This window comes from Sebastes umbrosus, chromosome 8 (genome assembly GCF_015220745.1).
Source record: "Sebastes umbrosus isolate fSebUmb1 chromosome 8, fSebUmb1.pri, whole genome shotgun sequence".
Classification (NCBI taxonomy): Eukaryota; Metazoa; Chordata; class Actinopteri; order Perciformes; family Sebastidae; genus Sebastes; species Sebastes umbrosus.
Genome location: NC_051276.1, coordinates 34,256,263 through 34,284,216, shown reverse-complemented (window position 1 = coordinate 34,284,216; position 27,954 = coordinate 34,256,263). Strand labels below are relative to the sequence as shown.

Sequence of the window (27,954 nt, the reverse complement as noted above, 5' to 3'; positions counted from 1 at the left end):
CATTTGGGATTATCATTTTAGCCTCGTCTGATAATGCAGCAGCACATTTAAGCATTTAGCTGATTCAGAGCAGCTTAGAATAAGCTTTAAATCGTGGATCATCCACGTTATAAGCAACAAATACAAAAGGTTAAAGCTGGATCACCGAGGCATCAAATGTCTAAACGTGTGTCCTCTGAATGTTGAAGTATGATAGAGAATTATTCTTTCTTTTCCTTCCCACAGTGAGACTGTGACCGAGAGCCGTTTGACTGCATGAAGAGGCCGAGTGACAGGACCCTGGTCCTCACTTAGACCCCTCCCACGACCCCGCCACTGCCTGGACATGGTGAGTCTCCTCTGCATGTCTGCTTGTTTATGCTGCGTGTTTTCTAGCCATTGCTGGTGATGGTGTATTCCTGGCTGTTGAAAATGTTGTTTTGGCTGATCAGGCTTCATAAACTCACGTTTTCTCTAACAAACACGCCTCTGTCTGCGCTCTGTGAGTGTAGACGTAGGCTACTTCCAAGTTTGCATGCCTCCTCCCCTAAACAGCGACGATTTGAGGCAAGTGTTTGCACGTATTACACACTGCCTCTGTGGTAGTGCCGGTCTGCAAGTGTTGTGCATAATACAGCCTCCAGATTCAGCACCCATCAATGGACAGCAACTAATAGTAAACGGAGTGCTCTCCTAATCAGTAAACCCAATAAATTAAACTCATCAATATAAGACAATTCTAGGGCTGAACCGATTAGAGGCTTCGGAGGCTTCGAAGCTTCGTTCATAATGTTGACATTCAAATTCTAAATCAACATTCAAACACTGCGCAGCTTTTTTTTTTTTTTCTTTTTTTTTTTGCATGTCTATTGATTCTGTTTAAAGCCGGTATTTCTGCACAGTTGCAGATAAAGATCAGGCCACACTAATATTATTACTATTAGATGTAAAGTACTGTAAAGTCCAAAAGTCAACATTTATTGAGAAGAGATAGATGTAATCATTTCCAAAATTCCAAAAACGCAATATTCAATCCATATTTGTTGGCATTTAGCCTTTCAAAACCAAACATTTTCACTGACAGAAAAGCGTTTAAGCCTTTAAAAGCCGGGTGCACCTTTAAGATGACACTCTGATTGGTTTACATCCATGATTGATTGTGACTAAGTACAACCATTCTGCTCCAGATTATGCACCGTTTAACTAGCAAAAGTGGACTTGGACACGCCCTAGATGCACTTTAAACCATGCACTATAAATCTGTTAAATGCGGCCCACAGAGTGTAAGGACTAAAAAAAATATCCCAACCCAGCTGGATTTAAAAAAACAAAACAAAAAAAAAAACTAAAATGAGTTGAGCTTCTATGGGTTCGTCAGCTGCAACATGACCTATGTCATTTAATCTCAGACTTGATGCAAATGTTTTATGTGAATACTGCGTTGTAGTTTTGAATCAGAATTGTGACTTTTATAAATACTAAATTCAGTATAAAAAGCTCAGGTGGTTTAATGTTTGATGAGTTTCTGTATTTGTCCCTTTAACACCGATAGATTCACCAACAGTTCTGGACTAAGGGGCCGTACACATGCAGCATATTTTGCACACTCAAATCCATTGTTGTCGATGTAGTTGCGTGGAAGGCGAGAGCAACACCGTCGTGGCGCGCAATCGTTCCCAAGTGCCTTTTTTTGTGCTGCGACAGCTGCAATCACAGCAGGCAGATATCTTTTCTATCTTCCTTTAATATCAGTCTACAGTAAATATATGGAGGACTTCACCCTTTCTGTCCAAGAACGTCACAACATCCAGTTGAAAGGTCGACCAGACTGACGGAGAGGAGACGAGCTGGAATGTTACTGTGAGGGATTTACAGGGTTGGAAATGCATCTTTGTTTTGATCGTGTTTAGTTTTGTCAGTGAGGCTTCCTGCTAAATTACCGCAACTTCATCAACACCGTCATCGCAGCACACAGGTTTTGGTTGCTTAGTAACAGCATGCGCAACAGGAGCGCAACCTCCCAAGCACATTGGAAAGAAAAAAAAAGCGTCATTTTCCATGCGTTTTTAGACGTGACATGTGTACGGCCCCTAACAAATGTATTCTGAGTTTGTTTTCTCTCTCATTGTATCTGAAAATCCACAAAGGTTGGAAGCAGAGAAGAGTTTTTTTGCTTCCGAGGTGCACGGAGAATAGAAATACCTGAAGAGGTCAAACATTTGTGGTATAAAGAACATTTCAGCTTGTGGCCTTCATCAAGGTCAGCATTCAACACCAACCAATGGTAATGTGTTTTATGGTGACCCTGGTCTCACAATGACGTTTTTCTTTATATACTAAAAGTGTTGCTGAAATTTGAACCAAGGTTAGTCAGATTAGTCAGATGTCGTCGGTATTTGTAAGCCATGGGAAAGTACTTTTTCAGTGGTACTGGAAGCAGGTATCTCTGGTGGAACACATTTTTCTGACTTTTGTCAGACCTTTTTTTCGGACATTTTTCAGATTTTTTCGCCTTTTTCTTTTCTTTTTTTTTTTACATTTTTCGGCCATTTTTCAGATTTGTTTTCGGCCATTTTAAAGAAGTTTTTCTGACTTTTTTTTTTTTTTTTTTTTTACTTTTTCAGACTTCTTTTTTCTTTTACATTTTTCCCATTTTATTTCGGACATTTTACAAACTTTTTTCCGACATTTTTCTGACTTTTTTTCAGACATTTTCTGATTTTTGTCGGACTTTTTTTTCAGACATTTTTCAGACTTTTCTTCAGACCTTTTCTGATTTTTTCGGAATTTTTTTTATTCTGACTTTTTTTTTTTTTTGCCTTTTCTTCGGACATTTTCTGATTATTTTTTGAACATTTATCAAACTTTTTTTCGGAAATTTTCAAACTTTTTTAGGTCATTTTTAGTACATTTTCTGAATTTTTTAGACAGTTTTTCGAATATTTTTAAGACTTTTTTCTGTCAGAGGTCAAGGTACACTTTTGAAAATGACCATGACAGTTATTCCTCGTTAAAATTTAGCGTAAGTTTGGAGCGTTATTTAACCTCCTTCACTACTAGATAGTATGACATGGTTGGTACTGATGGATTCATCAGGTTTTTGTAGTTTCATATGATGCCAGTATCTTCACTCTAGCTTTAAAACTGAGCCACTACAACCTCCAACAGATCAAATGGCGGTTAGGTTTGACAGCAGGACTTCAGAGGTTTTTAGAGGTTAATTAAAAATGTATAGTGTTTTGGAGAATCGATCCGGTATCGCATAAAATAATATCGTGATACTCATGTGTATCGATATTTTCTTACACCCCTAATTGTATCCACATCCAGAAAAAGCTGCATGTTTTTAGTTGTCAGTATTTCCTCTAGAGATGCTGACAACATTACATTTAAGAAAATGTTGAATATGTATTGAAGGTTGAGAGCTTTTGGATGCTCTTCTGAGGTGATTATCATTGAATCACAACAACACCAGTGATTATTTACCTCAATGTGAAGAATTTAAAGCGATTTAGTTTTTGATAGAAAAGTATGTTTTAACTTTTCTTTCTTGTAGATTACAAGTGAAGATTTGGGAAACTGATCAAGTGACATCCTCATTATATAATGATATCTGTTATTCATAGGCACACACAGACGGAGATGAATATTTTTTAGAGAACTATATAAAGAAAATAATCGTTGCATAATGTAGTTTTGAAGGCCGTGTATGTGTTGCTCTCACAGATGCTCCTTATCCTTCACATATACTGTAAACCGAGCCGCTCTGTGTCAGATGTCGTCGTCCTCCCGAGAGAAAAGAAAATGTGAAAGGAATTATTTCTGATGTGTGTGTCAGATTGAAGTAAATGGCATCCACCGACAAACCCTGCAACGCAATTAATTAAAGCCGTGAATGTCATTATCTTGTAATTGCGCTGCGAGTCTGAACACCCGGCTGTCTCGTAGGTAACAAATAAAAAGGAGCGAGGCCGACGCCGGGCTCGGATCCAGAAACAGTGTTGAGGCCGTGAAAGTCCTAATCTTTCATTTAGATCTCGTTAATGTTTGTGCGTACGGTTGTAGTGTGTTCTGGTTGTTGACGCTGCCCACGCTACACAGCTTCGAATGCCCCCCCGGCAGTTCAGCGGGAGATTAGCTAGGTCGTGATGAATGACCCTCGCAACTCCAGCACAAGCCCCCGGGACTCGTGGCCATGAATTATTAAAGCAGCATCATAAATAACTCACCGTAATGAGGGTGTGCTTACACGCTGCGGGGCGGGGAGAGAGCGAGGAGAGGGAGAGAAAAGGGGAAAAGAGAGGATCGCAGTTGAAGAGGAAGGGATGATTGAGAGAGATAGCAGTTTGACCTTGGACTGAGAGCCCGGTTTGATGCTCGGCCAACGGGAGGACGCACTCAGGCTTGTAAAAAACGAGCGGCGAGCTAATTTTGCACTTTTTTTCCCTCTCCCCTCACAGAGATGGGCTCCATCCCTCTAAGTACATGTCATAAATGTTAATGTTAAGTAACGGCAGCTGTATCTAGGCCACGCAGAGATTGGCAGCAGCAGCGCAGGTTGCTTCAGGTGTTGCTGTCACCGTGCAGACGGCGATGAGCCTCCCTGACGCCCAAAACAAGCTGCTGCGTTTGCAGCAGAATGTCTGAGGAGGGAAGTCGAGGGGAAACAACGCCAGGCGATGAATTAAAAACAGCGTGTTTGAGTTCAAAGAAATCTATTTTCTGGAGTTCGTTTGCTGCAAGTTAACAGTCAACCGTCTGTAATTACCCAGAGCCAGCGTGGCTTTGATGAGTGACAACGATAATCCTTCTCTTACTCATCAAACCAGTTCCCTGATGGTTCACTATGGATGACCTTTAAAACAGCCCAGTGAGCTGCTTTATAGCAGATAGAAAGCAGCTGAGTGTAGGTGAGATACCTTTGAAATGTAGACATCAAGCATGTGGAGGAAATTGGCGTTTACACAACCTATATGGCCAGAAGTATGTGGACACCGGAAGATATCACATTTCAGTCTTTGCGCCAGAGTTTGGAGCCTGGCTGCAGCCACGATGGCATTAGTGAGGTCCAACACTGATGTTGGGGGATCTGGTCTGGCTCTCAGTCAGTGTTCTAGTTCATCCCAACGGTGTTAAAGGGGCTGGGCGATATGGAGAAATCAAATATCACTATATTTTTGAACAAATGCCTCTATAGATATTGAAATGGTATCATAGGGTTGGGGGCTGCAGTTAGCACTGTTGCCTCACAGCAAGAGGGTCGCAGGTTCGAATGCGGCTTGTTGCCCTTCTGTGTGGAGTTTGCATGTTCTCCCCGTGTTAGCGTGGGTTTTGTCCAGGTTCTCCGGCTTCCTCTCACAGTCCAAAGACATGCAGGTTAGGTTCATTGTTGACTCTATTCATTCATGGAGCTGGCTTTGTGCACCAGTGGCATTGTCATCTTGAAACAAAGTTTTAAAATTAATTGATTAGTTGTCAACTACTTAATTAATCGCCAACTATTTTGATAATAGTGAGTGAGTAAACTTTTAAGAAAAAAAACAAGTCTAAATTCTCTGATTGCAGCTTCTTAAATATGAATATTTTCTGGTTTCTTTCCTCCTCTATGACAGTAAACTGAATATCTTTGAGTTGTGGACCAAACAAGACATTTGAGGACGTCATCTTGGGCTTTAGGAACAACATTTTTCACCGTCATATAGACCAAACAACTAATCTATTAATCGAGAAAATAACTGACGGATTCATCGACAATGTAAATAATCGTTAGTTGCAGCCCTAAAGAACACTATTGTCTAATATAGCATTGTGCTGTAGCATTAAGATTTACTTTTATTGGATCTACTTTAAGGGGCTCAAACCATGAAAAACAGCCCCAGACCCAAAGGAAACGCCGGAGTATGTCCTCATTAAGATGGTTAAAATAAAAAATGCATAATTATTTCTTGGTTTTTGTCCCTCCCGTTCACACTGAACAGGCTGCTCTCACTGTTCCTACTTAACTTACCAAAAGTATTGTATTTGTGTATAACCCACGTAATCGTGAGCCAGGACGTATTTAGTCCAAAAGTGTTTGGTATTTTAGAGAAATCCTTGTTCTCAGGTGTTTTGATATAAGACACATCAGGCCCTTTACTGATGAAGTCAGTACACGCTCACTGACAGTCAACAACATTCCCACGGATGACATTTATGCTGCTTAATGGTGCTGATGAGGCAGAGAGACCATCTCTAAGGTCACAAGCTGTAAAGGTTTAAGTCCATTTAGGTCCATCAGCAGACATGTTTCCTGTCTGCATGTCCTTGAGCTTCACTCTGAATGTCCACCTGCCTCCTCGGAGTGATTCATACGAGCATCAGCTGGAATGAAGACGTGTCTAAAATATAATTGATAACGTCTCTCTCTCTCTCTCTCTGCCCTCGTGTGAACCCAGAGGTCGTTCAGATCGTTTGCAAACGACGACCGCCACGTCATGGCCAAGCACTCCAGCATCTACCCGGCGCCGGAGGAGCTGGAGGCCGTCCAGACGCTGGTGTCCACCGTGGAGGGAGCCCTCAAGAAGGTCTCTGATTGGATGGATGGCCTCAACAAATCCTCAGGGAAGACCTCCGCCAACGACGAGGCCGGTGACAGTAAGGTGGAGGAAGACGCCGCTGAGACAAAGTAGGTCCCACTGAATGTGCTCTCATTTGATGCTGGTTTTAAATGGTCTGTTTTCTGAGTACAGTTGAGGAATGCTAAGTGGGCGTGTTCTCAGAGCGTAAGATGAAGTGGATTTATTGCTGTTTCCTCAGCACAGCGGCAGATCTTTTCCCCTCATAAAACTGTGTTCTGCTGTAAATCTTCGTCGGGGAGGGAACGTGTGATGATTGGATGATTAAACAAGCTCAACAAACAGTCATAAATTCCCAACGTTTGGCGCGTTGCCCAAAACATCCACACGGAGGTTCTGTGATAATAAAGCGTCTCTGTGGAGATCCAACCGGTCAGATCCGGTCAGATTTACAGATATACTGTTTATATGTTTTCGCCAAAATGTAGTGTAGGTTTGGAGCGTTATTTAACCTCCTTCACGACAAGCTAGTATGAAGTGGTTGGTACCGATGGATTCATCAGGTTTTTCTAGTTTCATATGATACCAGTATCTTCACTCTATTTCTAAAACTGAGTGTGTTTTAAGCCGTCTGTATCTGTGTATGTGAGAGAATCTGACGCTGGCTGTCGTCCCTCTGCCCTCAGGCCGGACAGCACGCCGGCACTGTGCGGGGTGACACGCGTCGGTCTGGTGGCCAAAGGCCTGCTGATCAAAGGGGACATGGACCTGGAACTGGTGCTGATGTGCAGGGAGAAGCCCACCAAGCTGCTGCTGTACACCGTCAGCGCCAACCTGCCGCTGCAGATCCAGGTACGCTCAGCCACACCTCCAGCTCTGAAGCGTTCAGCATGAAAGCACCGCCGAGGAGGCAACCTCGGGGGGAGGGGGAGGGGTAGGCTTTTAAAAAGGCCTCTTTGTGATCCGAGGTTCAGTGGAAACGCTCGTCCACAGAGAACAACCAGGAAGTCCTTTATGTGTGATAAAAGTACAAGAGTTTGACTGGTGACACCGGAGAGGAGACATGATGGTAATAATAATACAAAGAGTGCACAGAATATTAGGTTTAATTTGAACACAGATACATTCAGAATGCAGCGTTATACATTTAATTTGTATTTGTGCAGAACACACCGTTTATCTCCGGCTGCTCGGAGTACATTTAGATGCAGTTAGAAACAGCAGAAGGTAAAAAAGCGGCTTTAAACAAATGAAAACAAAACCTCCTGTCAGCTGTGATGGGTGGGTGTGTGTTCATCAGTGAAGGGTGATACGGGAAACAAATGATCCTGTGAGATGCTGTTGAAAGCTCCGAGATTACATTGTCACACTAATTGTCACTACATTTTTACACATTTTAGTGATATATGTCCCTGTACGTTTGCATTAAAAGTAGACTTACTGAATCAGAACGATATAAACTCCATCAGATATGCACAGGACAGCAGGGCATTACTACTGTATACAAACATGCCTTAGATTATCTACAAACCTAACAAATGTTTAGACAGAATTGGTAAAAGTTAAAATAGATATTATTATAAGACATAAAATGCAACCTAAAATCCATAGAAATCAGAATGATCTAACTAAGGCCTGTTTTCCCCCTGAGGTCTGTCGTAAACTGGGTGACTAAAAGGATGTTGCACAGCCAGATGTTAACATCAGTCCTGTTCACACATGCAGCACATTCACTGAAATGTTCAGGAACATTTCCTGCACGGGCTGATGTGTGAACGGGAGCAGGGATCCATATTCAGGGAAATCTGTACCGCCAGTGTATCGAACGCGTGTTTCTGATTCAAGTGGATCACGACAAAACATTAGTTGTCTCACAAACTTGTTGAATATTAAATTCATAACAAGAACGCTGGAACCGGACAAAAACAGCTGCTCGTCTGCCATGTTCCCGAAAATAATAAGAGACGTCTTCCCAGTAATTTACAATGAGGACCAGAAATAAAAAATTGTTGCATAAAGGTTTGCAGGTTTGAATAAAAAAGGTTAAAACAAAATAATAAATCATCTGTTAAATTAAAGATATTTAATCGCGATTAGTTGCATGATTGTCCACAGTTTATCGTGATTAATCACAAATTAATCGCACATTTTTTATCTGTTCAAAATGTACCTTACAGGGAGATTTGTCAAGTATTTAATCCTCTTATCAACATGGGAGTGGAGAAATATGCTGCTTTATGTAAATGTATGTATATATTTATTATTGTAAATCAATTAACAACACAAAACAATGTCAGATATTGATCCAGAAACCCTCACAGGTACTGCATTTAGCATAAAACAATATGCTTAAATCATAACATGGCAAACTGCAGCCCAACAGGCAACAACAGCTGTCAGTGTGTCAGTGTGCTGACTTGACTATGACTTGCCCCAAACTGCATGTGATTATCATAAAGTGGGCATGTCTGTAAAGGGGAGACTCGTGGGTACCCATAGAACCCATTTACATTCACTGATCTGAAGGTCAGAGGTCAAGGGACCCCTTTGAAAATGACCATGACAGTTTTTCCTTTCCAAAATGATCCACTCAACCATGTTTTAGAGTCTCATTAACAGTAAAGAGTGCGGTCTTGATATGACACTCGTGATTATCGCAAACAGTCAAATCTCCTCTAAAATCAGCGTTGGATTAGAAATGAGCTTTAGTAATTAAAAGAAAACCAAAGCAAAAATACCAGTGATGCCAAGTATTGTTTCTCCGACAAAATAACTCTACGCACAAATATATTGTTTTATTAATCCTTCAACGCACCCTAATTAAAAAAAAAGATAATTCAATAAAGATAAATTCCTCCTGAAACGAATCCAGCAGAACCAGTTTAAATCATTAACGGCACAAAGCAGCAGAGACGAGTTTAAGAGGAACAAAACACTCTTCTGTCCCCAGAATAATGAAGCGTTACCATAATGATGTTTCACAGAGGTGTTTTCTGGGAGAAATAAATAATTCCTCATGGATGAGGACGTTTTTTTCTTCTTAAAGCAGATGAAAGGATTATTTTTAGTCGGTAGGAGATACAGAGGAGATGGTTTGAAGTGGATATGATGTGAAAAGGAAGTGGCCTGTGCTGCTGAGACTACACTTGATTTATCTCCCAGTCTCCTTGAGACGTCGAAAGACTGCAGTATGATCTTCATCATCCTCACCTCTGACCACCGGGACCCTCTCTGTGCAGCACTGGCTTGTTATTTCAGGAGGATACGATGCATCCCAACAGCCCTGAGAGCTTCGTGGGGTTTTAACATCCAGAAATATACAAATAGTTTAATCAACAGATCTGTACCCTTCAGAGGACTCTCCCCGAGCCCCCCCCCCCTCTGAGCATCTGTTAACTAACAAAGCGTTGTCGATGTACACAGAGGCTAAATGGTGCTTCCTGTGAACCCCCGTCTCAGTTAATTACCTGCCATATCTGCTGCGCGTGCTTCATCATCAAAGGAGGAAACCATCTGAAGCTCTCATTTCCTGTTCCGAACTGGTAGGATTCGACAGACAGAGGGGTGATGGACGGATGGATGGACGGATGGGGGTCATTCCTCGCTGAGACGAGATGGAGAGAGAATGAAAACACGCCAGTGAAGGCAACACGCATCCCGAGAATAAAACAAGATAGTTTGGCGTGCTAGGAACCTAGAAAATGGGGTTTGATTTCATGAAAATCATGATGGATTATTACTTCAAGATGCTGTCAATGAACCAAACACTTCCTGTGTTTGTTTCAAATTAAAATCCCACCAGCAGAGGGAGGGATTATTCTGTTTGCTTTTATTATGAAACATCTGTGCAGGAAGTGTTACATTTTATTGATGTTAGTTTAAAGGCAGGTTGACGATGTTCTCCAGTCTACACTATTTCTTCTATTGGTTGAAATGGTCTTTACACCCCGACAGTGATCCATTACTGATGAGCTCTGAAAAAGGGCCAGAAAGAGGCGTCATCTGTAGCTGCTGTAATCCTGTAAAAACGTCTACCAATCACTGCCTCGTGGTCCGCTTGGAAAGAACCAATCAGACGCCTCCCTGCTCGTACTCTACCCTTGTCTTCTTCAGCATTCGGTTGTACTTAGCTCCACCCTCTCGTGTCACTTCTGGTTGCAAAAAACCAAGATGGCGACGGCCAAAAGGCTTCAAAACCGTAGTCCACAAACCAATGGTTGACGTCCCGGTGACTACGTCCACTTCTTATATACAGTCTATAGTTTTACGCAGCTGCAACCTTCGTCTTAATCTGTGATGCAGAAGGTCCATCTCAGTACAATTCCCATTGTGATGTTGGCGTAAAAGTGATTTTATTATTCACGCATGAATCTGACACGTTGAACTATATTGCATGTCTGAAAGGATTAATCTAAGTGTGTTTCAAATAAAGGCCTTTTCATCTCTGCAGTCGAGGTAAATAAAGTATATTTAAGTATTTTATTTGTAGGCCAGTGACTCTGCACATAACCAGACCTTGTTCAGAGAGTAGAAAGCAGAACAGCAGCAGCACCTTGTTCTTTACAAACAGCAGGAGTCAATGGTGCGACTGTGATGTTTGATTTTTAATTAACGGTGCGGCCCTCTTTGCAGACGATGACGGAGGACAAGTACGAGGTGCAGTCATGCGTGCCGGAGGCGGCCATCCGGGTCTGCAGCACCAAAGACCCCCGACTCACGCTGAAGATAACCCTCTCCTCCTTAACCATGAGGGAGGACCACAGCACCACACAACAAGGTACTGACTCCTCCTCCTCCTCCTCCTCTTCCTCCACCCCCACCCACAACCCCCTCCTCTGCTTCCCCCGTTTTTATTTGACCTTTATATGACAACGGAGGGCTGAGAGGGTATAAAGGTACTGTGATACCTGAGCTTGATATGGGAGAGAGAGAGACGGGGGCAAGGTGGTGAAGGACGATAGACTGGGAGGGCTGAAAGCTGAGAGGAGAACAGGGGGAAAAGGAGAAGGGCTGATATGGATCTGGGTCAAGAGTGGTGGAAATAGCAGATGGCCGGTGAAGGCTGATTTCCGCGGGGGATGTGTTGGGTTGGGATTGGCGAAAAAGGAGACGTCTGTCTCAGGTGTCCTCTTGTATATCATCATCCTACATCTGACTGAAAGGATTCAGCGATACAGAAATCACAGTAGGGAAGTCGTTCCTTTTGGCCTGACGTATTAAACACAGACATCAGATCTGTTTTAAAGGGATAGTTTGGGTGTTTCTCAGTGGGTTTGTATGAGGTACTTCTCCACAGTCAGTGTATTACCTACAGTACATGGAGTTAGTAGGAACAGACGGGAGTACCAGCACGGGAGCAAAGTGATGTACTGCTGCTGTGGACGGGGGAATCAGCAAAACAGATTTTAGACACCTAAAAAAATAAACATCAGTTTAAGTGTACGATATATTTAAAATATTTTCACTGCTTTACCTCGCCAAAAGACCGTAGAAGCAAAGAGACGAAACTCTGCTGCTTTGTTGACGACAGCCCCTAGATGACACTGCAGTACCGCTGACGCCATGTTGGACTGAAAACTCCAATGAGTCTGTGTCCGTGGATGTATAAAGAGAAGTTGTAAAATGCACTAAACACTGAATCCAGAGTTCTTTTCCTCTCATCTCTTGTGATCAGCAGCTGTGGAAAATTAAAAACTTGAAGGGAAAGTTAACGTTTAGCGTCAGTGCTTCTTCGAACTGTGTTTGTTTTCTCCCACGAATGGGAATGAAATTCAGAATGAATGAAAGAGAGGCGAGGCAGGAGTGAAGAGCTGCCATCACGGAGCAGCGAGCCCCGTTGTGGTCCCTCTCCCGGGGGGGGGAGAGATTGAGTCGAGCCGTCACAAAAGGTAGAAAAATGGAGGAGAAACACAGCTGTTCAAGGAGAACAACATTCTTCCTTCAGGTGCTACATCCTGTCAGCACAAACAAGGACAGGTTTGTTATAGTGTGACTGTCCCTCATCTGGATACATAGAAACAAGAGCACAGCTGGCTGTCCTGACACTGTTTCCTACACTAAAATACAATCATTTAAACAGGTTATTAAGATGGGTGCCTAAAGGTCCTGACGCACCAAGCCGACGGTCGGCCGTCGGACAGTTCGGGGCCGTCGGTGAGCGTCTGTCGGTCTACGTTTTGAAGTGTGTCCCTCACCGTCAGCTCTAGTCTGCTCGTGTCGGAGGTTTTTCGGCCGATTCAGGATGTTGCTGATGATGTTCACGCAGGAGCAGAAGTAGTCTTTGCGGTGTGTTCAAGTACAACTTGTCGGCCAAAACAAAGGCGACGTGAGGCGACCTTCATCGCCGCTAGTTCTCAGATGTCGGTTTGGTGTGTCTGGACCTTAAGGGGTTTATGAACTCTCGGCTTAGGGTTTGGGTCCGATAGTGGGTCCAAAATATCTGCATTTGCTGAGATCAGAGGCGAATAAATCTCTTATTGAATCTTTTATTTCTTCTCCCCACGCTTTGTCGATGTGACATTTTTCGGCGTGTCATCACCATTCATATCTATAAAGCCAATGTGTTTATGATTAAATTGTTCACAAGAGCATTCTCCATAGTTCTTCATAGATCTAGCCTCTTAATTATGCTCTCAAAGTGCACTAGATTGATGCATTTAACTCTAATACGTATATCATTTTCTTTCTAAACGCATGTTTCCAAAGTCAGTAATAAATAATCCTGATCTCAATATTGACCAAAATAATCAGGATTGTAATTTTTTCCATATAATCGAGCAGCCCTCCTCTCATATCACAACTACTGCAGAGTTACACACCAGGAGCTGCTGTTGACAGGTGTACCGAGGCAGAAACACAAACACTTTACTCACTGTATTGCCAGTGTTTCCGTCCTCATACCTTCATCAGGATGTATGAATACACGGGGTGTCTGACTGAGATGACCTCTGGTTTATAGAGTGTACTTCCTGTCGCTGGCCTCTGCTCACTGACTGTTGGTTTTGTTGCCGTAGCTCCGCAGGTCAGCGCTGTGTGGACCGACACGTCTTCGCGGCCCCGCTGCTGACGAGGCGCCCCCCCACCCGGCAGCAGGAAACCCCGGGTACAAGGGGCTTCCCCGACAACCAGATCAAACCAACCCACTCACCCTCTGCCTCAGACATGCTCCTGTTACCCCCCCATCCTCCTACCCCCCCCCCTCCCTCTGTTGACTGGACTTCTCACCATGAAATTCTGGTCCATGTCTACCAGCGAGCACATAGACTAAAAAGGACAAAATGACTACATTACCCAGCAGCCCACATGTCCACATCTGTGCGTCTTTGCTTTAATCCCAGGGGGCACCTCTCTGGTGTTTTAATTTGTATTGGCTCAGATTGACATCCCATAATTTCATGTTGTAAAAGCAGTGTTAATTGAATGAATCTGATGTCCTGGTCACTAATCAAAATTCCCCCTAAGCTGATGATGTCAGGGAGAATTTAGCGGGGGGGTTGTCCTTATCTGTATGTGGTCTGGACCCGGGACTGATGGCTCCTTCATGGCGTGCCTCTGGGAAACACCTTCCACAACAATCTATATTACCACATAAATACATGAATACTTAGAAAAATCTCCAGTATTTATCTTCAGTTACTTACTTATTCATGTAATATTCTATGGAGTGTTGAGAGTGCCACGGGAATAATTCAGTGTTAAATGACGGAGTGCTGCTGCTGTGACTCGGATCTAATTTAATTTGTAGGTGGCACTTTAAATTAAAGAGAATCATGTCGAAGTGAAAGCTAATCAGAAAATGGAAAGTAACTGTCAAAGCAGGAGACGGATTCATTTGCTAGATTGAATGTGATAGGAAAGACAATAAATGTAAGTAAGTAAAGCAAATTAGGGCTAAAACATTTAATCAATTTGATTATTATTATTATTATTTTTAAATATTTGTCTACATAAAAATGTTATCAATAAGACCTTTTAAATAAATCAGCAAAAAATGATAGTTGATAGTTGAAATTTATTACAGTCTATTTATTCTCGTGGCACACTCGAGACTCCATAGATTTCAGTTACACAATTGAGTTAAAGGTAATAAAATTGACTGTTTTAATGTTCATCTTAAAAACACTTCACCTTAGATGTTCTTATGTAGCATCAGTCCACTAACTCTGGCAGCATTAATGCCCCCGAAGAACCATTTACGTACTTTCACTTTAGTTTCTTACCACAAAGTATATTTTCAAGAGAGAAAAGCAATTTTCAGGTTTCACTTCAATTCCCAGCTTCATCTGTTTAGAGGTCTCCAGGTGCACAAAGCCAGCCAAACAGAGAGAAAGTGCTGGGTTAAATCAAGAGTTGACTCCTCCAGCTTACTTTGACAAATCATGCCAGTCAGAGTGGTGCATTATATTACCCAGAAGTCCTAGGGGCAGAACATGAAGGTCCTCAGTCCCTTGTCCTGGAGGAGGAGTGACACAGGTCAAACCCTGCGTCTCTCACCGGCTCCTCTGTTTGTCTTCCACCTCTCTTCCATCCTGTTGAGCTTTCACGCTACGGTCTCTACAGCAACAGACTGCTGGACCACACACACACACACATCACTGCTCGTGTGTCGCACGCAGACGGATGAATCTGAATCTGGATATGTGGAATTAGAGACTCCACCGTAACCTCCGCTCTATGAGCTGGAGCTATTTTTTTTTTTTTTTTAATGCGCTGTGTCAGCATTACTGTCAGCTCCGTAAAAAATAGATTTAATCTGCGCTGGCTGCTGCTCAGTGGAACCGATCTCTGAACCATAATGGCTCCGATTCAGGACTGATGGGACATTTATCAAGATTTAATATTACCAACTTGGCCGGGCTGAAGAATAGAGATAATGTTTCTATGTTAGATGAGCTCACCGTCACTACTGAGCCCAACGCAGTGTGGTCTGCAGTCTGTTCCCCCCCACTGTTGTCCGTCTGCTTGACTGTCCCAACAGCGGACGCCCCTCCCCCCCAACCCCCTATAGCTGCTCCCGAGAACCGACAGCCTTCACTTTCTTTCCAGGGTGGCGTTCTCACTCTCAGATGTTTATGTTGTCGTTGTCATCTGCCGTCACTCTTCTTCTTCTGCTGTCGTTCTCCCATGACTCGGCCTCCGGTCATGGCAGGAGTGCTCCCCACAGGAACCCCGGTGTGGAGAGACTTGTTTCAGTCAAAACATAAACATCTGACCGACCCCCGCAAGACTGAAAATACGAGCATGGCGCCTCAGAAAGCTTTTTTTAAAGTGTTCCCTGCCTCTCTCTCTCTCCCTCCGATCTCAGGCATTCCTGAGCCAGTATTTCACGATCCACCAAATCTCTCTCTTAGTGTTATTTTAATCTTTAATCTGGCTCTTGGTCCCGACTCGTCGCCATGCTCTCATTTTCGTCCTGCGCCGTAATTGATAACACACTAATCTGGCGTGCTCCATCGCCTCAAGCCACTGATCTGCATCTAGAGTGAGACTCCGGCCGGGCGGCATGCGCTCACGTCTGCTCTGGTTCCTCATGTCAATGTTATGAAAGATCCTGCCTTGTGCATGAGAAACTCCCCCTCCCACTCAATCATGGACTTTTCTCAAATTCCCCCCCCCCTCCTCGCCCTACCAGCTCATTCGGTCAGATCAGTGGGTTTGCCTAATAATTAGCCGTCCAACCCTGCTGCCTGTGTGTCTGTGTGAAAGAGTGTGTGAGGTCAGCGTGGTCACGCTCAGTCTGTCCTGTCTCATCCTGTCCGTCTCTCCAGAGGACGGCCATCCGGACGACAGCAAGGAGCAGCAGCAGCAGCAGCAGGAGGAGGAGGAGAAGGAGGACGAAGAAGAGGAGGACGTCCTGGACAGGCAGAAGTGCCGGGCTGCGCTGGCGGCGCTCCGACACGCCAAATGGTTCCAGGTGAGCACAGCTGTGCCGATGACACGCTCACTCTCTGAGAGTCTGTACGTCCTGGCAGCCGGTCTGACCCTCAGTACTCAACCCCGTCTCTGTGAAAGAGACGTAATCCCATAATAAAGATTTTAATGAAGCTTTGATGAGTTCAGGCAGAGAGCTGAAGCTGCTTCTGTCTCCAGCAGCTGTTTCATACATGTTTCACAAAGACGGGCTCATTCACAGGTCAGGTGGACAGTTTTACACTCTGCAACTAAAGCATGATTAACACTAGTTCAGGCACACTTTGTTAAGGGTTAGGAGGAGTTTGTGGTCCTGATGAAATATAAACAAAGGAGGAGACAGGACGTTTATATTTCATGATCTTTTCCTAGTGTTGTTAAATCCCAAAATATTCAGGATGTGAACCGCGGTCTCCGGTGTCAAAGTACACCCACCATCCACCTCGACCACTTCCCTCCTACATCTGCATAGCACAAGCACACATAACATGAAGTTGAAATATGGCAAAAAAAGTTTTTTGGCTGAGGTGGAAAAGTATGGGTATCGACAAAATAAAAATACAACAAAGTAGAATGGAAACAGATTTAGTGAATAAAAGATGACCTACATGCAGTAAATCACGTCACTTTAATGTCCACTGAAGAGCTGGAAACATGAACTTGTCAGAACAGAAGTGGATGGAAACGTGCTTGAAGTTGCATTCGCTTTTGCAGATTGTTTTGGGAAATTCAGTTAAAATCTGCGCTACATTTGTATGGAAACTTGACTAATGAGTCCAACACTGGTGTAATATGATTTGTCAACATTACAAATATCCAGAGGTTAGGTGTGCAAACATCAAAAGCACATTAACTGTCAAGTAAAGGAAAAGAATAGACAGCGTGGACACAGTAGAAATGTTAGTTACTTTCCCCAGGAACTAGGAACCTTTTGAGGAACTCATTGCGTTTTGACTGCAGGAACCAGGGTCTAAATTAAGTTCTGGGTACTATTTACCCCCAAAAAGGCCCTGGTTGGGGGGAGTACTTTCTGAAAGTACAGGAACTTTCGGGGTGGAGTTTGCAGTCATGACCGTCGCTGATTGGTCAAACACACACACAGCATCGCTGCTTCAACTCGTGAACCGCTTCATTTATAAAACAAGGAAGTACTCTAGTATCGATTTAGGACCATTTTAGGACGAGATGAGAGCATTTCTCTTTGTTTGATAACATTGAAAGTAAAGTTAGGCTCTGCTGTCGACCTCCCGACTCATTTAAAAGAGACAGAGAGAAAGAGAGAGAGAGATGAGAGGGTTAGCGGTATAAGAGACAGAGAGAAAGAGAGAGAGATGAGAGGGTTAGCGGTAGAAGAGACAGAGCTGAGATGAGAGAAACAAAAGAATAACAATCAAACACTCAACAGATGATTTACTGTGGAGACAGATGCTCTTAGTTTCCTTTTCTTCCTTTACATTTCATTCATTACATCCAGCGTGCATCAGTAAATACTATGGAAGGGATAATGTACAGCGAGCCAGTCATTGTTGTGAAATAAACCCCTTCAGGGCGATGCGGTCTCTCACCACTCTGAAGGGGTTTATTTCACAACAATGACTGGCTCGCTGTACATTATCCCGCTTATTACACGGCTATTTACTTAAAAAATCAATACTTTAACACAATAACGGTCCGCCAGAGTCCGACATCAGAACTGCTTCCATAGCAACGGTCTGTTATATTTAGCAAGAAAGAAAGAAATAACAGACCGTAGAAGGCCGTGAATGACCAATCAGAATGGAGTATTCAACAAAGCTGTTTAATAAGCAGCAGTAAAAGTCATTTACTGAATGTTTACAAATATTATTTTTTTTCGAGTAAACAGGCGACACATTGAACTGCAGAGAGTTTTTACTGCTGTGATCACCAGCAGTCCTCGTCTCATGTCATGTTGCTTTCTCATACATCAGTGGATTCATTTGCCTAATCTTCACAGGTCTTTAGTGTTAGTTCTTTGAAAGGTACAGTCCCGGGACTAAAATTACCAGGAACTTATTGGTGGAAACGTGGTCTAAATGTTAGAGGAAAAGTGCTGCAGAGTGGGATGTAACTCCGAAGGTCATGAAGAGATTGTTAACCAAATCAGGTTTGAGATGAGCTGCTGCCGTCCTGACTGAACTGAGAGGGAGGCAGGAGGGAGGCAGGAGGGAGGGAGGAGGGAGTCAAGGTCAGGTGAAGCAGCGAGCAGCTTCCCTCAGGGAAGGAGTGCTAGATGCCAGGTAATATCAGAGTGAAGAGCTGCTCTGTGGACTGAAGGTGAGGCAGAGCACGGATTCTGTTTCATCACACTCTCACTAATATGACCCGAGGACCTCCGGCGATGTAATAACTGCAGATACGATTAGTTGCGCTCACGTCTGAGAGCTTTAAATGAAAGAATTAAATCACCTACTTTATTGTGGCGGATAGTCATTCTGAGCAAATTGAAGTGTCAATAATCTCCAGCGTAATTTGTTTTTGATGTTAATGTCATAATCTGCAGTTACTTCTTCAAGCTCTTCCTTTTAGTTTTGGTTTAACCTTGAGACGAGTGTTGCTTCCTGGTTACCAGCAGCTTTTATTATTCCATCATGTCACTAAGTTCAGAGCCATCCAGTGAAACTTCTGTCACATGAGGTCAACCATATAATACTACTGTCGTTGCTTTAAAATGACTATTCTGAGGCGATGCACGGAGATATGATAGAAGTAGAATAAATGTCCAGGATGCCCGACACAGAAATCTACTTAGAGCATTTCACAGTTGAGTGCAGGGAGAAGAGGACTTAACAAGGAGGGTATTTATATACAGTATACATGTCATACTGTACTTTACTTAAAGGGACTATTTGTAACTTTGTACGCGCATAAATGTAGCGGGTCGTCACACATGCGCGCTCGCATATGCGCGTTCGCGTGTAGCCGCTGTACCCTCCTCCTCTGCCTGCTCGCCTTCACTCAGACAGCTCAGCTCGCTCCACCTCTAGACGTGAACGCGCGCTCACTCCACACTGCAGAAGAGTTAGTTTAGCTCTGAGAATATCTAGTGAATGTACAGGGGATGTTTGTGCAGAAATAAATGCTGCAGCTCCTCCAGACCAACAGAGGTTTCCCGTGTCTTGTGAAGTGACGGAGCTCTACAGAGATTTACGTTGTCTTCTCGTTACCGACCGGGTGCCGGTGTCTCCTCTGCTCTCTCCGGCTGCGGGCAGAGAGAGCAGGGAGACACGCTGCAGAGCACCGCTGCTTCAGCCTGCACTTAGGCAGGAAAAGCCAACACTAGGATCAGATCTAAATCATGTTCATGGAGAGACCTTCGTCTGGTCAGCTAACATTACTGCCAAGCAGCTGAAATATAGAGTGATATTGTGGTTTTAGCTGACGTGTGTTGCCTCACTGTTTTGAGCGATGCTCGTTCAGGTATATTGAGAGCGAGCAAGCGCGAGCCCGACGCTGACTTTCGTTGATTTCACGGCCACAGGTGTCGCTGTTAACAAGCATTTCTGAAAGTTACAAATAGTCCCTTTAACAAAGAGGGCATTTATATATGCCTTTCATACTGTACTGTACAGACATGAAGACATGAAGAAGAACATCAAGTGTCTTGGAATAACTACTTGACTTTATTCAGTCTAACAGGAGACTTAAAAAATGTTCAAATGTAGAAACGAGAGAGAAATTAACTAAATAAAGACTCCCTCTAAACTATATTATATCTTATATGAATAGTTATGCAAGTATTCTAGTTAGGGCTTTTAATAATTAATAATACATTTTGATTAATCACGTGATTGTCCATAGTTAATCACAATTCATTCGTTAATTAATTTTAACAGCACTAACGCATTAACGCAACTTGGGATTGTTAGGTTGTAGCGGCTCAGTTTTAAAGTTAGAGTGAAGATACTGGTATCATATGAAACTAGAAAACCTAATAAATCCATTGGTACCAACAATGTCATACTAGCTTGTCACGAGGCTAAATAACGCTGCAAACTTACGCTTGTCCGAAATATGTCCAAAAAAAAGATGTCACAAAAATGTCACAAAAAAGTCTGAAAAACGTACGAAGAAAAGTCCCAAAAATGTTTGCAAAAAAGTCCATAAAATGTCTGAAAAAATGTCTAAAAAAACCCCCAAAATTCCAATACTGACATCACAGTAAACTAGAAAACCTAATAAATCCATTGGTACCAACCACGTCATACCAGCTTGCCGTGAAGGAGATTAAATAACGCTCCAAACATATACGCTAAATATTGACGAGGAAAAACTGGCATGGCCATTTGCAAAAGGGTTGAGCATATTGTTTTTGCTAAATGCAGTACCTATGAGGGTTTCTGGACAATATCTGTCATTGTTTTGTGTTGTTTACTGATTTACAATAATAAATATATACATACATTTGCATAAAGCAGCATATTTGTCCACTCCCATGTTGATAAGAGTATTAAATACTTGACAAATCTCCCTTTAAGGTACATTTTGAACAGATAAAAAATCACGATTAAATATTGTAATCGATTGACAGCCCTGGTTTAGAGTGTTTGTCATTCATTTTCTGTAGTGAAATATTCCATATTCTGCTCTTGGTACCAGTTTTTTATTCTGAAAAGAAATGTTTTCACTTTAGCTATTCCAGACTGCATGTTTATTCCCCTCAGAGGATAAACTTAAATAGAATCTCTACCAGTCGATAACATTTTGGTAAAATAATTGAACTTTATCAAGTTAAACATATCAAATTCAGTCTCTCACAACGGTATTAGCAGCATATTGAAATTTTGGGGGTCATGAAAATGCGTCTTCGGGCGCTGCAGATCTCTTTCCTCTGAGCCTGGAGAGTGTCGTCGTGGGCACATATTTCTGAGAGAGCGAGCTTCTGCTCTGCTGACTGCTGTCTTGTTGAAATGCTCCTCGTGCTGTCACTAAGTTCTGTCTGTCTGTCCCCTCAGGCCAGAGTCACAGATCTCAAGTCTTGCGTCATCATCTTGAGGATTTTCAGGGACATGTGCAGCAGACTGGCTGGGTGGCAGCCTCTCAAAGGATGGGTAGGTGACGGCCGCTGAATCCGAATCAAGATCTCACATTCAGTAGAAGATAAACAGACTGTAAAGAACACAAACACTTCACTCAGTGTACTCAGACAGAATGGAAAACTTGTGTCCCAGGACTATAATCATGACTGGAATTGATGTAGTCGACGCCGTGTTGAGTGTCCTCTCTCTGTCCGCCCTCGGCAGCCTCTGGAGCTCATCTGTGAAAAGGCCATCGCCACCTGTAACCGGCCGCTGGGTCCGGGTGAGGCCCTGCGTCGCGTTATGGAGTGCATCGCCTCAGGGATCCTGCTGCCAGGTCAGTGATCACAGCAACTTCCAAGGTCTGTTTGTTGTTTGCATTTACATTCTCTATCTCGTCTAAACTCGAGGCTACTTTAACCTTCTGAGACCCACAATAGAGCCGTTTTAGTCTGTTTTAGGGGGGTCCAGGGGGTCTTTAGGGGGAGATAGCAGGTCATCAGTAGATCTCACATAGAAGTGGTGTACATCATCTTAAAGCTGAGAACCTGGAGATTAATTTGTGTCATTCATCCCCATGCTCTATTATGTCTCATAAGTTGTTGCAGCAATTTTTTGGGTTGATACCATTTGTTACACAGATTTGGTGCTAAATTTAAAAATGTTTTTACCACTCAAGAATTGATAAAAAATCATCAATAATCCCTCCAAAATACCATCTTAAGACACCAAGACCTTGAGGAACTATATATATATATATGTGATTTGGTTTCAAAAACTTTTTGACATTTGAAGATTTCTGCAAGAATTGAATGTTTTCGGCGATTGGATGGCGAGAAACCCCCTTATTCTCAATCTAGCTAGGAAAGCCATCCATCCTCTGAATGCTCTAGCTCTCTAGTCTGATCCATCCACCCTCTGAATGCTCTAGCTCTGTAGTTTGATCCATCCATCCTCTGAATGCTCTAGGTCTCTAGTTTGATCCATCCATCCTCTGAATGCTCTAGGTCTCTAGTTTGATCCATCCATCCTCTGAATGCTCTAGGTCTCTAGTCTGATCCATCCATCCTCTGAATGCTCTAGGTCTCTAGTTTGATCCATCCATCCTCTGAATGCTCTAGGTCTCTAGTTTGATCCATCCATCCTCTGAATGCTCTAGGTCTCTAGTCTGATCCATCATCCTCTGAATGCTCTAGGTCTCTAGTCTGATCCATCCATCCTCTGAATGCTCTAGGTCTCTAGTTTGATCCATCCATCCTCTGAATGCTCTAGGTCTCTAGTTTGATCCATCCATCCTCTGAATGCTCTAGCTCTCTAGTTTGATCCATCCATCCTCTGAATGCTCTAGCTCTCTAGTTTGATCCATCCATCCTCTGAATGCTCTAGGTCTCTAGTCTGATCCATCCATCCTCTGAATGCTCTAGCTCTCTAGTTTGATCCATCCATCCTCTGAATGCTCTAGGTCTCTAGTTTGATCCATCCATCCTCTGAATGCTCTAGGTCTCTAGTTTGATCCATCCATCCTCTGAATGCTCTAGGTCTCTAGTCTGATCCATCCATCCTCTGAATGCTCTAGGTCTCTAGTTTGATCCATCCATCCTCTGAATGCTCTAGGTCTCTAGTTTGATCCATCCATCCTCTGAATGCTCTAGGTCTCTAGTCTGATCCATCCATCCTCTGAATGCTCTAGGTCTCTAGTTTGATCCATCCATCCTCTGAATGCTCTAGATCTCTAGTCTGATCCATCCATCCTCTGAATGCTCTAGGTCTCTAGTTTGATCCATCCATCCTCTGAATGCTCTAGGTCTCTAGTTTGATCCATCCATCCTCTGAATGCTCTAGGTCTCTAGTCTGATCCATCCATCCTCTGAATGCTCTAGGTCTCTAGTCTGATCCATCCATCCTCTGAATGCTCTAGGTCTCTAGTTTGATCCATCCATCCTCTGAATGCTCTAGGTCTCTAGTTTGATCCATCCATCCTCTGAATGCTCTAGCTCTCTAGTTTGATCCATCCATCCTCTGAATGCTCTAGCTCTCTAGTTTGATCCATCCATCCTCTGAATGCTCTAGCTCTCTAGTCTGATCCATCCATCCTCTGAATGCTCTAGGTCTCTAGTCTGATCCATCCATCCTCTGAATGCTCTAGCTCTCTAGTTTGATCCATCCATCCTCTGAATGCTCTAGGTCTCTAGTTTGATCCATCCATCCTCTGAATGCTCTAGGTCTCTAGTTTGATCCATCCATCCTCTGAATGCTCTAGGTCTCTAGTCTGATCCATCCATCCTCTGAATGCTCTAGGTCTCTAGTTTGATCCATCCATCCTCTGAATGCTCTAGGTCTCTAGTCTGATCCATCCATCCTCTGAATGCTCTAGGTCTCTAGTTTGATCCATCCATCCTCTGAATGCTCTAGGTCTCTAGTCTGATCCATCCATCCTCTGAATGCTCTAGGTCTCTAGTTTGATCCATCCATCCTCTGAATGCTCTAGGTCTCTAGTCTGATCCATCCATCCTCTGAATGCTCTAGGTCTCTAGTTTGATCCATCCATCCTCTGAATGCTCTAGCTCTCTAGTTTTATGGCTTTAAAGTTTCATGAGGCTGTGATTATCCTAGAGGTCACCACAGGTAATTTTTATACAGTGATACCCAATTTATGCAATTCCAAGACTGTTTTAGGACCTCAGTATGCAGAAATAATAACACATTTATATTGCATTCAAACAACTGCATGGTTTTTGCCCCAAACTGCATGTGATTATCATACAGTAGGCATGTCTGTAAAGGGGAGACTCGTGGGTACCCATAGAACCCATTTACATTCACATATCTTGAGGTCATAGGTCAAGGGACCCTTTTGAAAATGGCCTTGCCAATTTTTCCTTGCCAAAATTTAGCGTAACTTTGGAGCGTTATTCCTGAAAAGCTAGCATGACATGACTAGCATAGGTTTAGAGCGTTATTTAACCTTCTTCACGACAAGCTAGTATGACATGGTTGGTAGCTATTGATTCATTAGGTTTTGTAGTTTGATATGATACCAATATCTTCATCTCTAGCTCTAAAACTGACCCTGCTACAGCCTCTGAAAGACAGTAAAGTCGGTTGGGATCATCTCGTGGGTCTCAGAGGGTTCACATTGTTTGTTACTGCCGGGGTTACCGCCCAGAAAAGATGTGGTGAAATTTAAAGGCGGCACATACAGAGTTTATAGAAATCTCCAGATTCAACTTGTCTGCTCAGGTTGAACATTTTTCATGTCAGGAGAAAGAAATTGCAGCTAAATTGTATGAAGCATCTTCAGTAATGGACCAGAGCAAAAAAAAACAGAAACAATTTCCTGTCGAGTTTTAAAATCAGTCTGAGGGAAATGACTTTGTTTATGGCTGGGAGGCTTAAAGTGGAAAAACAATCCAGCAGTCAGATATATGTGCGGATAATGTAGTTGACCTCAGAGAGGTTCTGGCAAATAGTCAGATCAATCATTGAGGAGAGGCTGAACTCGGGACCTCGACTGGAAATAAAGTTAGTCAGTTTGAGTCGGTCCCAGCTCTCTGTTGGAAGTCTCTGAAGTCTGGAACAGAGCCTGTGGACCGGCAGATATGGGTTTAAAAAAGGGAGGGTGCTGCATACTGCGTTCGTCAGCAGTATGCAGTATGAAACGGTTAAAGCGAATTATTAGAGGGCGGCTCTTTCCCTGGCCGCTTCCTGCTTCGGTGTAGCCAATCTGTGAGCGTCGCTGGCCAGCTACCCCGGCCAATCAATTAATATGAGTTTGGTTTTAGTTTGAATCACACATCTAATCAGCAGTGGAAATGATCTATTTTATAGTATTCTCCACTAACGAGGGCTCATGAGGTAAAATAGGAGTTGTATATTGTGGAAATGAGTCGGTTTTAATACGTTATTGTGGCCTACTAACAGGGTCCTACTGTAGACAGCGTATGTTATGCCCTCTTGTTTGGTACATTCAACATTTTGAATCTTGTAAATGATGAATTTCTTTTTGCCAGAAATTAATAAATGTGAGGCGTCCGTCAGTAGTTGAGAGCGGAGCGTAGTGAATGGATCCAGTAATCAGACTCTCTGCTCAGAGAGCAGCCAGATGAAATGACAAAGTTTGACACTGAAATTAAAAATCAGCAAGGACACGAAGAGCAGCGTGGCCCCTTCTGGTTAGAAATAATGAAAAAGACGTGTTATTGAATTTGAATTAATGGAAATGTGGGCTTCAAATTTGAATGTGAAGTATTTTGAATGATGTTCCACTGTTTGTGATCAGTGTCTGATAGATCAGTGAATCCATGTTTCTACAGTAGCCCGGAACAGACAAACTAAACTCTGGCTCTAGAGAGAGACTTTCATGTTTTTACGTTACCTTTAGGCCACCGTAGTTCTCTGACTCGCTTGTGAAACTGCAGTAACGTTACTGCAGAGTGCGACTGGCGTCACGCCAACTCCTACAGACTAACTTTTCCTTTAAAGAAAACTAGCTCAACATGAACTCTTTGGTTCACACTGAAATATTTCAACAATCTGAAGGAGTTCCATGAAATTTGGTGCAACCATTCATGTTCCTCAGAGGATGAATCCTGCTGACTTTGGTGATCCTTTGACTTTTCCTTCAGCGCCACCATTGGGTAAAATTGGTTTATTATGATCAAATACCTGCAAAACTGACAGCATTCCCATCAACCTCAGCTGTACTTGTTCATTGCTAATGCTAGGCAATGTTAGCGTGTTAACATGCTAAACTAAGATGTTGAACATAGTAAACATTTTACCTACTAAACATTAGCATCAATGAACGTATATCTCTAAGTAGTGAAAGTCAATTGTTTGTTCCATTGCAACATTAGTAGCCCAGCAGCAGAGTTATGCTTCCGCCATTCTGGACTGGAAGCGACTACCAGAAGCCAGTAAAACGTCCGCTTAAAACGTGCCAGACAAAAATAAAACAAAATTATTTCTATGCTATTGTCATAATCTACTGAAATGACCTGTGTTGAACAATAGAATATCATAAATATAATAAGCGTTTTCAGTCCAAAATGGCGGCAGCGGCTGTTAAAAACACCAGAGTTTTGTCTCTTTTCTTCTATATACTTTCTGTTAGCATGTTAACATCGCTATTGTGAATGTTAGCATCTTAGCATCCTACGAACCCTAATAACAAATATAATATGTAAAGTTTAATAAAGGAATCAGCCCAAGAATTGAAAACAAAGTTTAAAAGTAAGCAGGCAAACACACTAAGAAGCAGAAGCAGCTTTTTATTCTCAGGAGAAACATTTAGAAACCTCTTAAATAGATGTGTTCTAGGATAACCTGGTGTTTGGCTGCAACCTCTTTACACTCAGGACGACGTCCTAAAGATTCACGGCCTGGATATCAGGCTGTGGAGTGTCACCAGTGATGCAGTGCAGCATCACCTCCACTCAGTCTTGTAGGACTCTATAGTGCATTAATTGGGGTGCAGGTTCCCTCAGGGCTCCCTGACAGAGTCCCAGTAGATTCACAGCAACATGAACGATGGTTTAATTTGACTATTACTTGTGTTTCTTTCAGTACGCAGTATTTTAGAAAGATTTACTCTACTTTCTAGCTCGAGTAAACATGTATCCTCTGAGGTTTTTATTCCAGAAAGTGAGGAATGTTTCCTATTCAGCTCTAATAAATAGGAATATGTTCTCAGATTTATTATTTCCTTCCCTCTCTCTCTTTCTAATCGCTGTTCTGGGAAACCTTCAGCTGCTCCGGCGTTTGATCAACGCTGAGCAGCGAGTTAGCCTTTGTGATGATGTGATTGGATTTTTTAAATGTGGTTCAGGGTCTCCGTGTTGAAATGGCAGGTTGCTCCCTGAGCGCCCTGAATCATTGATGAGATACTGCTGCAGTCAGAGAGTGAGCACACAGCGGGAGGCGCTTCATTATTCACGTCAGGAGGGATGAAACCAACGTTGCTGTTTGGAGGTCTGAGTCAGAACCTGCTGTGGTTTCTTTCCTTTACAGGAGGTCCAGGAGTTCACGACCCCTGTGAGAGGGAACCCACAGACGTCCTGTCTGACCTCAGCGCCCAGCAGGCGGACGCCATCACACACAGCGCGCAGGTCAGTCCACTTTACCCATCAGCCCCCTCTGCTGCTCTCAGCGTCTTCTTCTTCTTCTTCTATTTCTTCTTCTGCAGAGATTAAAGGAGAATCTGAAGCCAGAAGAAACTGAATTCTTGATTCTCTAAGTGTTTACATCAGCAGAGTTCTGACGATAGGTAGGTAGGTAGGTCAGTAGGTAAGTAGGTAGGTAGGTAGGTAGGTAGGTAGGTAGGTAAGTAGATTTGTTGGTTGGTTGGTTGGTAAGGTAGGTAAGAAGGTAGGTAGGAAGGTAGGTAAGTAGATTTGTTGGTTGGTTGGTTGGTAGGTAGGTAGGTAGGTAGGTAGATTTGTTGTTTGGTTGGTTGGTAGGTAGGTAGGTAGGTAGGT

At 43.0% G+C, this 27,954-nt stretch overlaps 1 protein-coding gene across 4 annotated transcripts in view; it reads left to right on the top strand.

Annotated features, from left to right (window-relative positions):
• Positions 1–27,954, top strand: part of LOC119492957 (spermatid perinuclear RNA-binding protein-like) — an 86,506-nt gene that overhangs the window by 33,988 nt on the left and 24,564 nt on the right. For 3 of the 4 annotated variants that reach the window (XM_037777877.1, XM_037777878.1, XM_037777879.1), the window contains exons 2-9: positions 226–328; positions 6,414–6,643; positions 7,220–7,385; positions 11,166–11,310; positions 16,301–16,446; positions 21,416–21,511; positions 21,704–21,815; positions 27,488–27,585. In XM_037777877.1, coding sequence (XP_037633805.1) covers positions 326–328; positions 6,414–6,643; positions 7,220–7,385; positions 11,166–11,310; positions 16,301–16,446; positions 21,416–21,511; positions 21,704–21,815; positions 27,488–27,585 — 996 coding nt within the window. In that variant the 5' untranslated portion in view covers positions 226–325. Of the gene's footprint in view, positions 1–225; positions 329–6,413; positions 6,644–7,219; positions 7,386–11,165; positions 11,311–16,300; positions 16,447–21,415; positions 21,512–21,703; positions 21,816–27,487; positions 27,586–27,954 lie in introns of those variants that run through there. The other variant, XM_037777880.1, reaches the window with a different exon arrangement.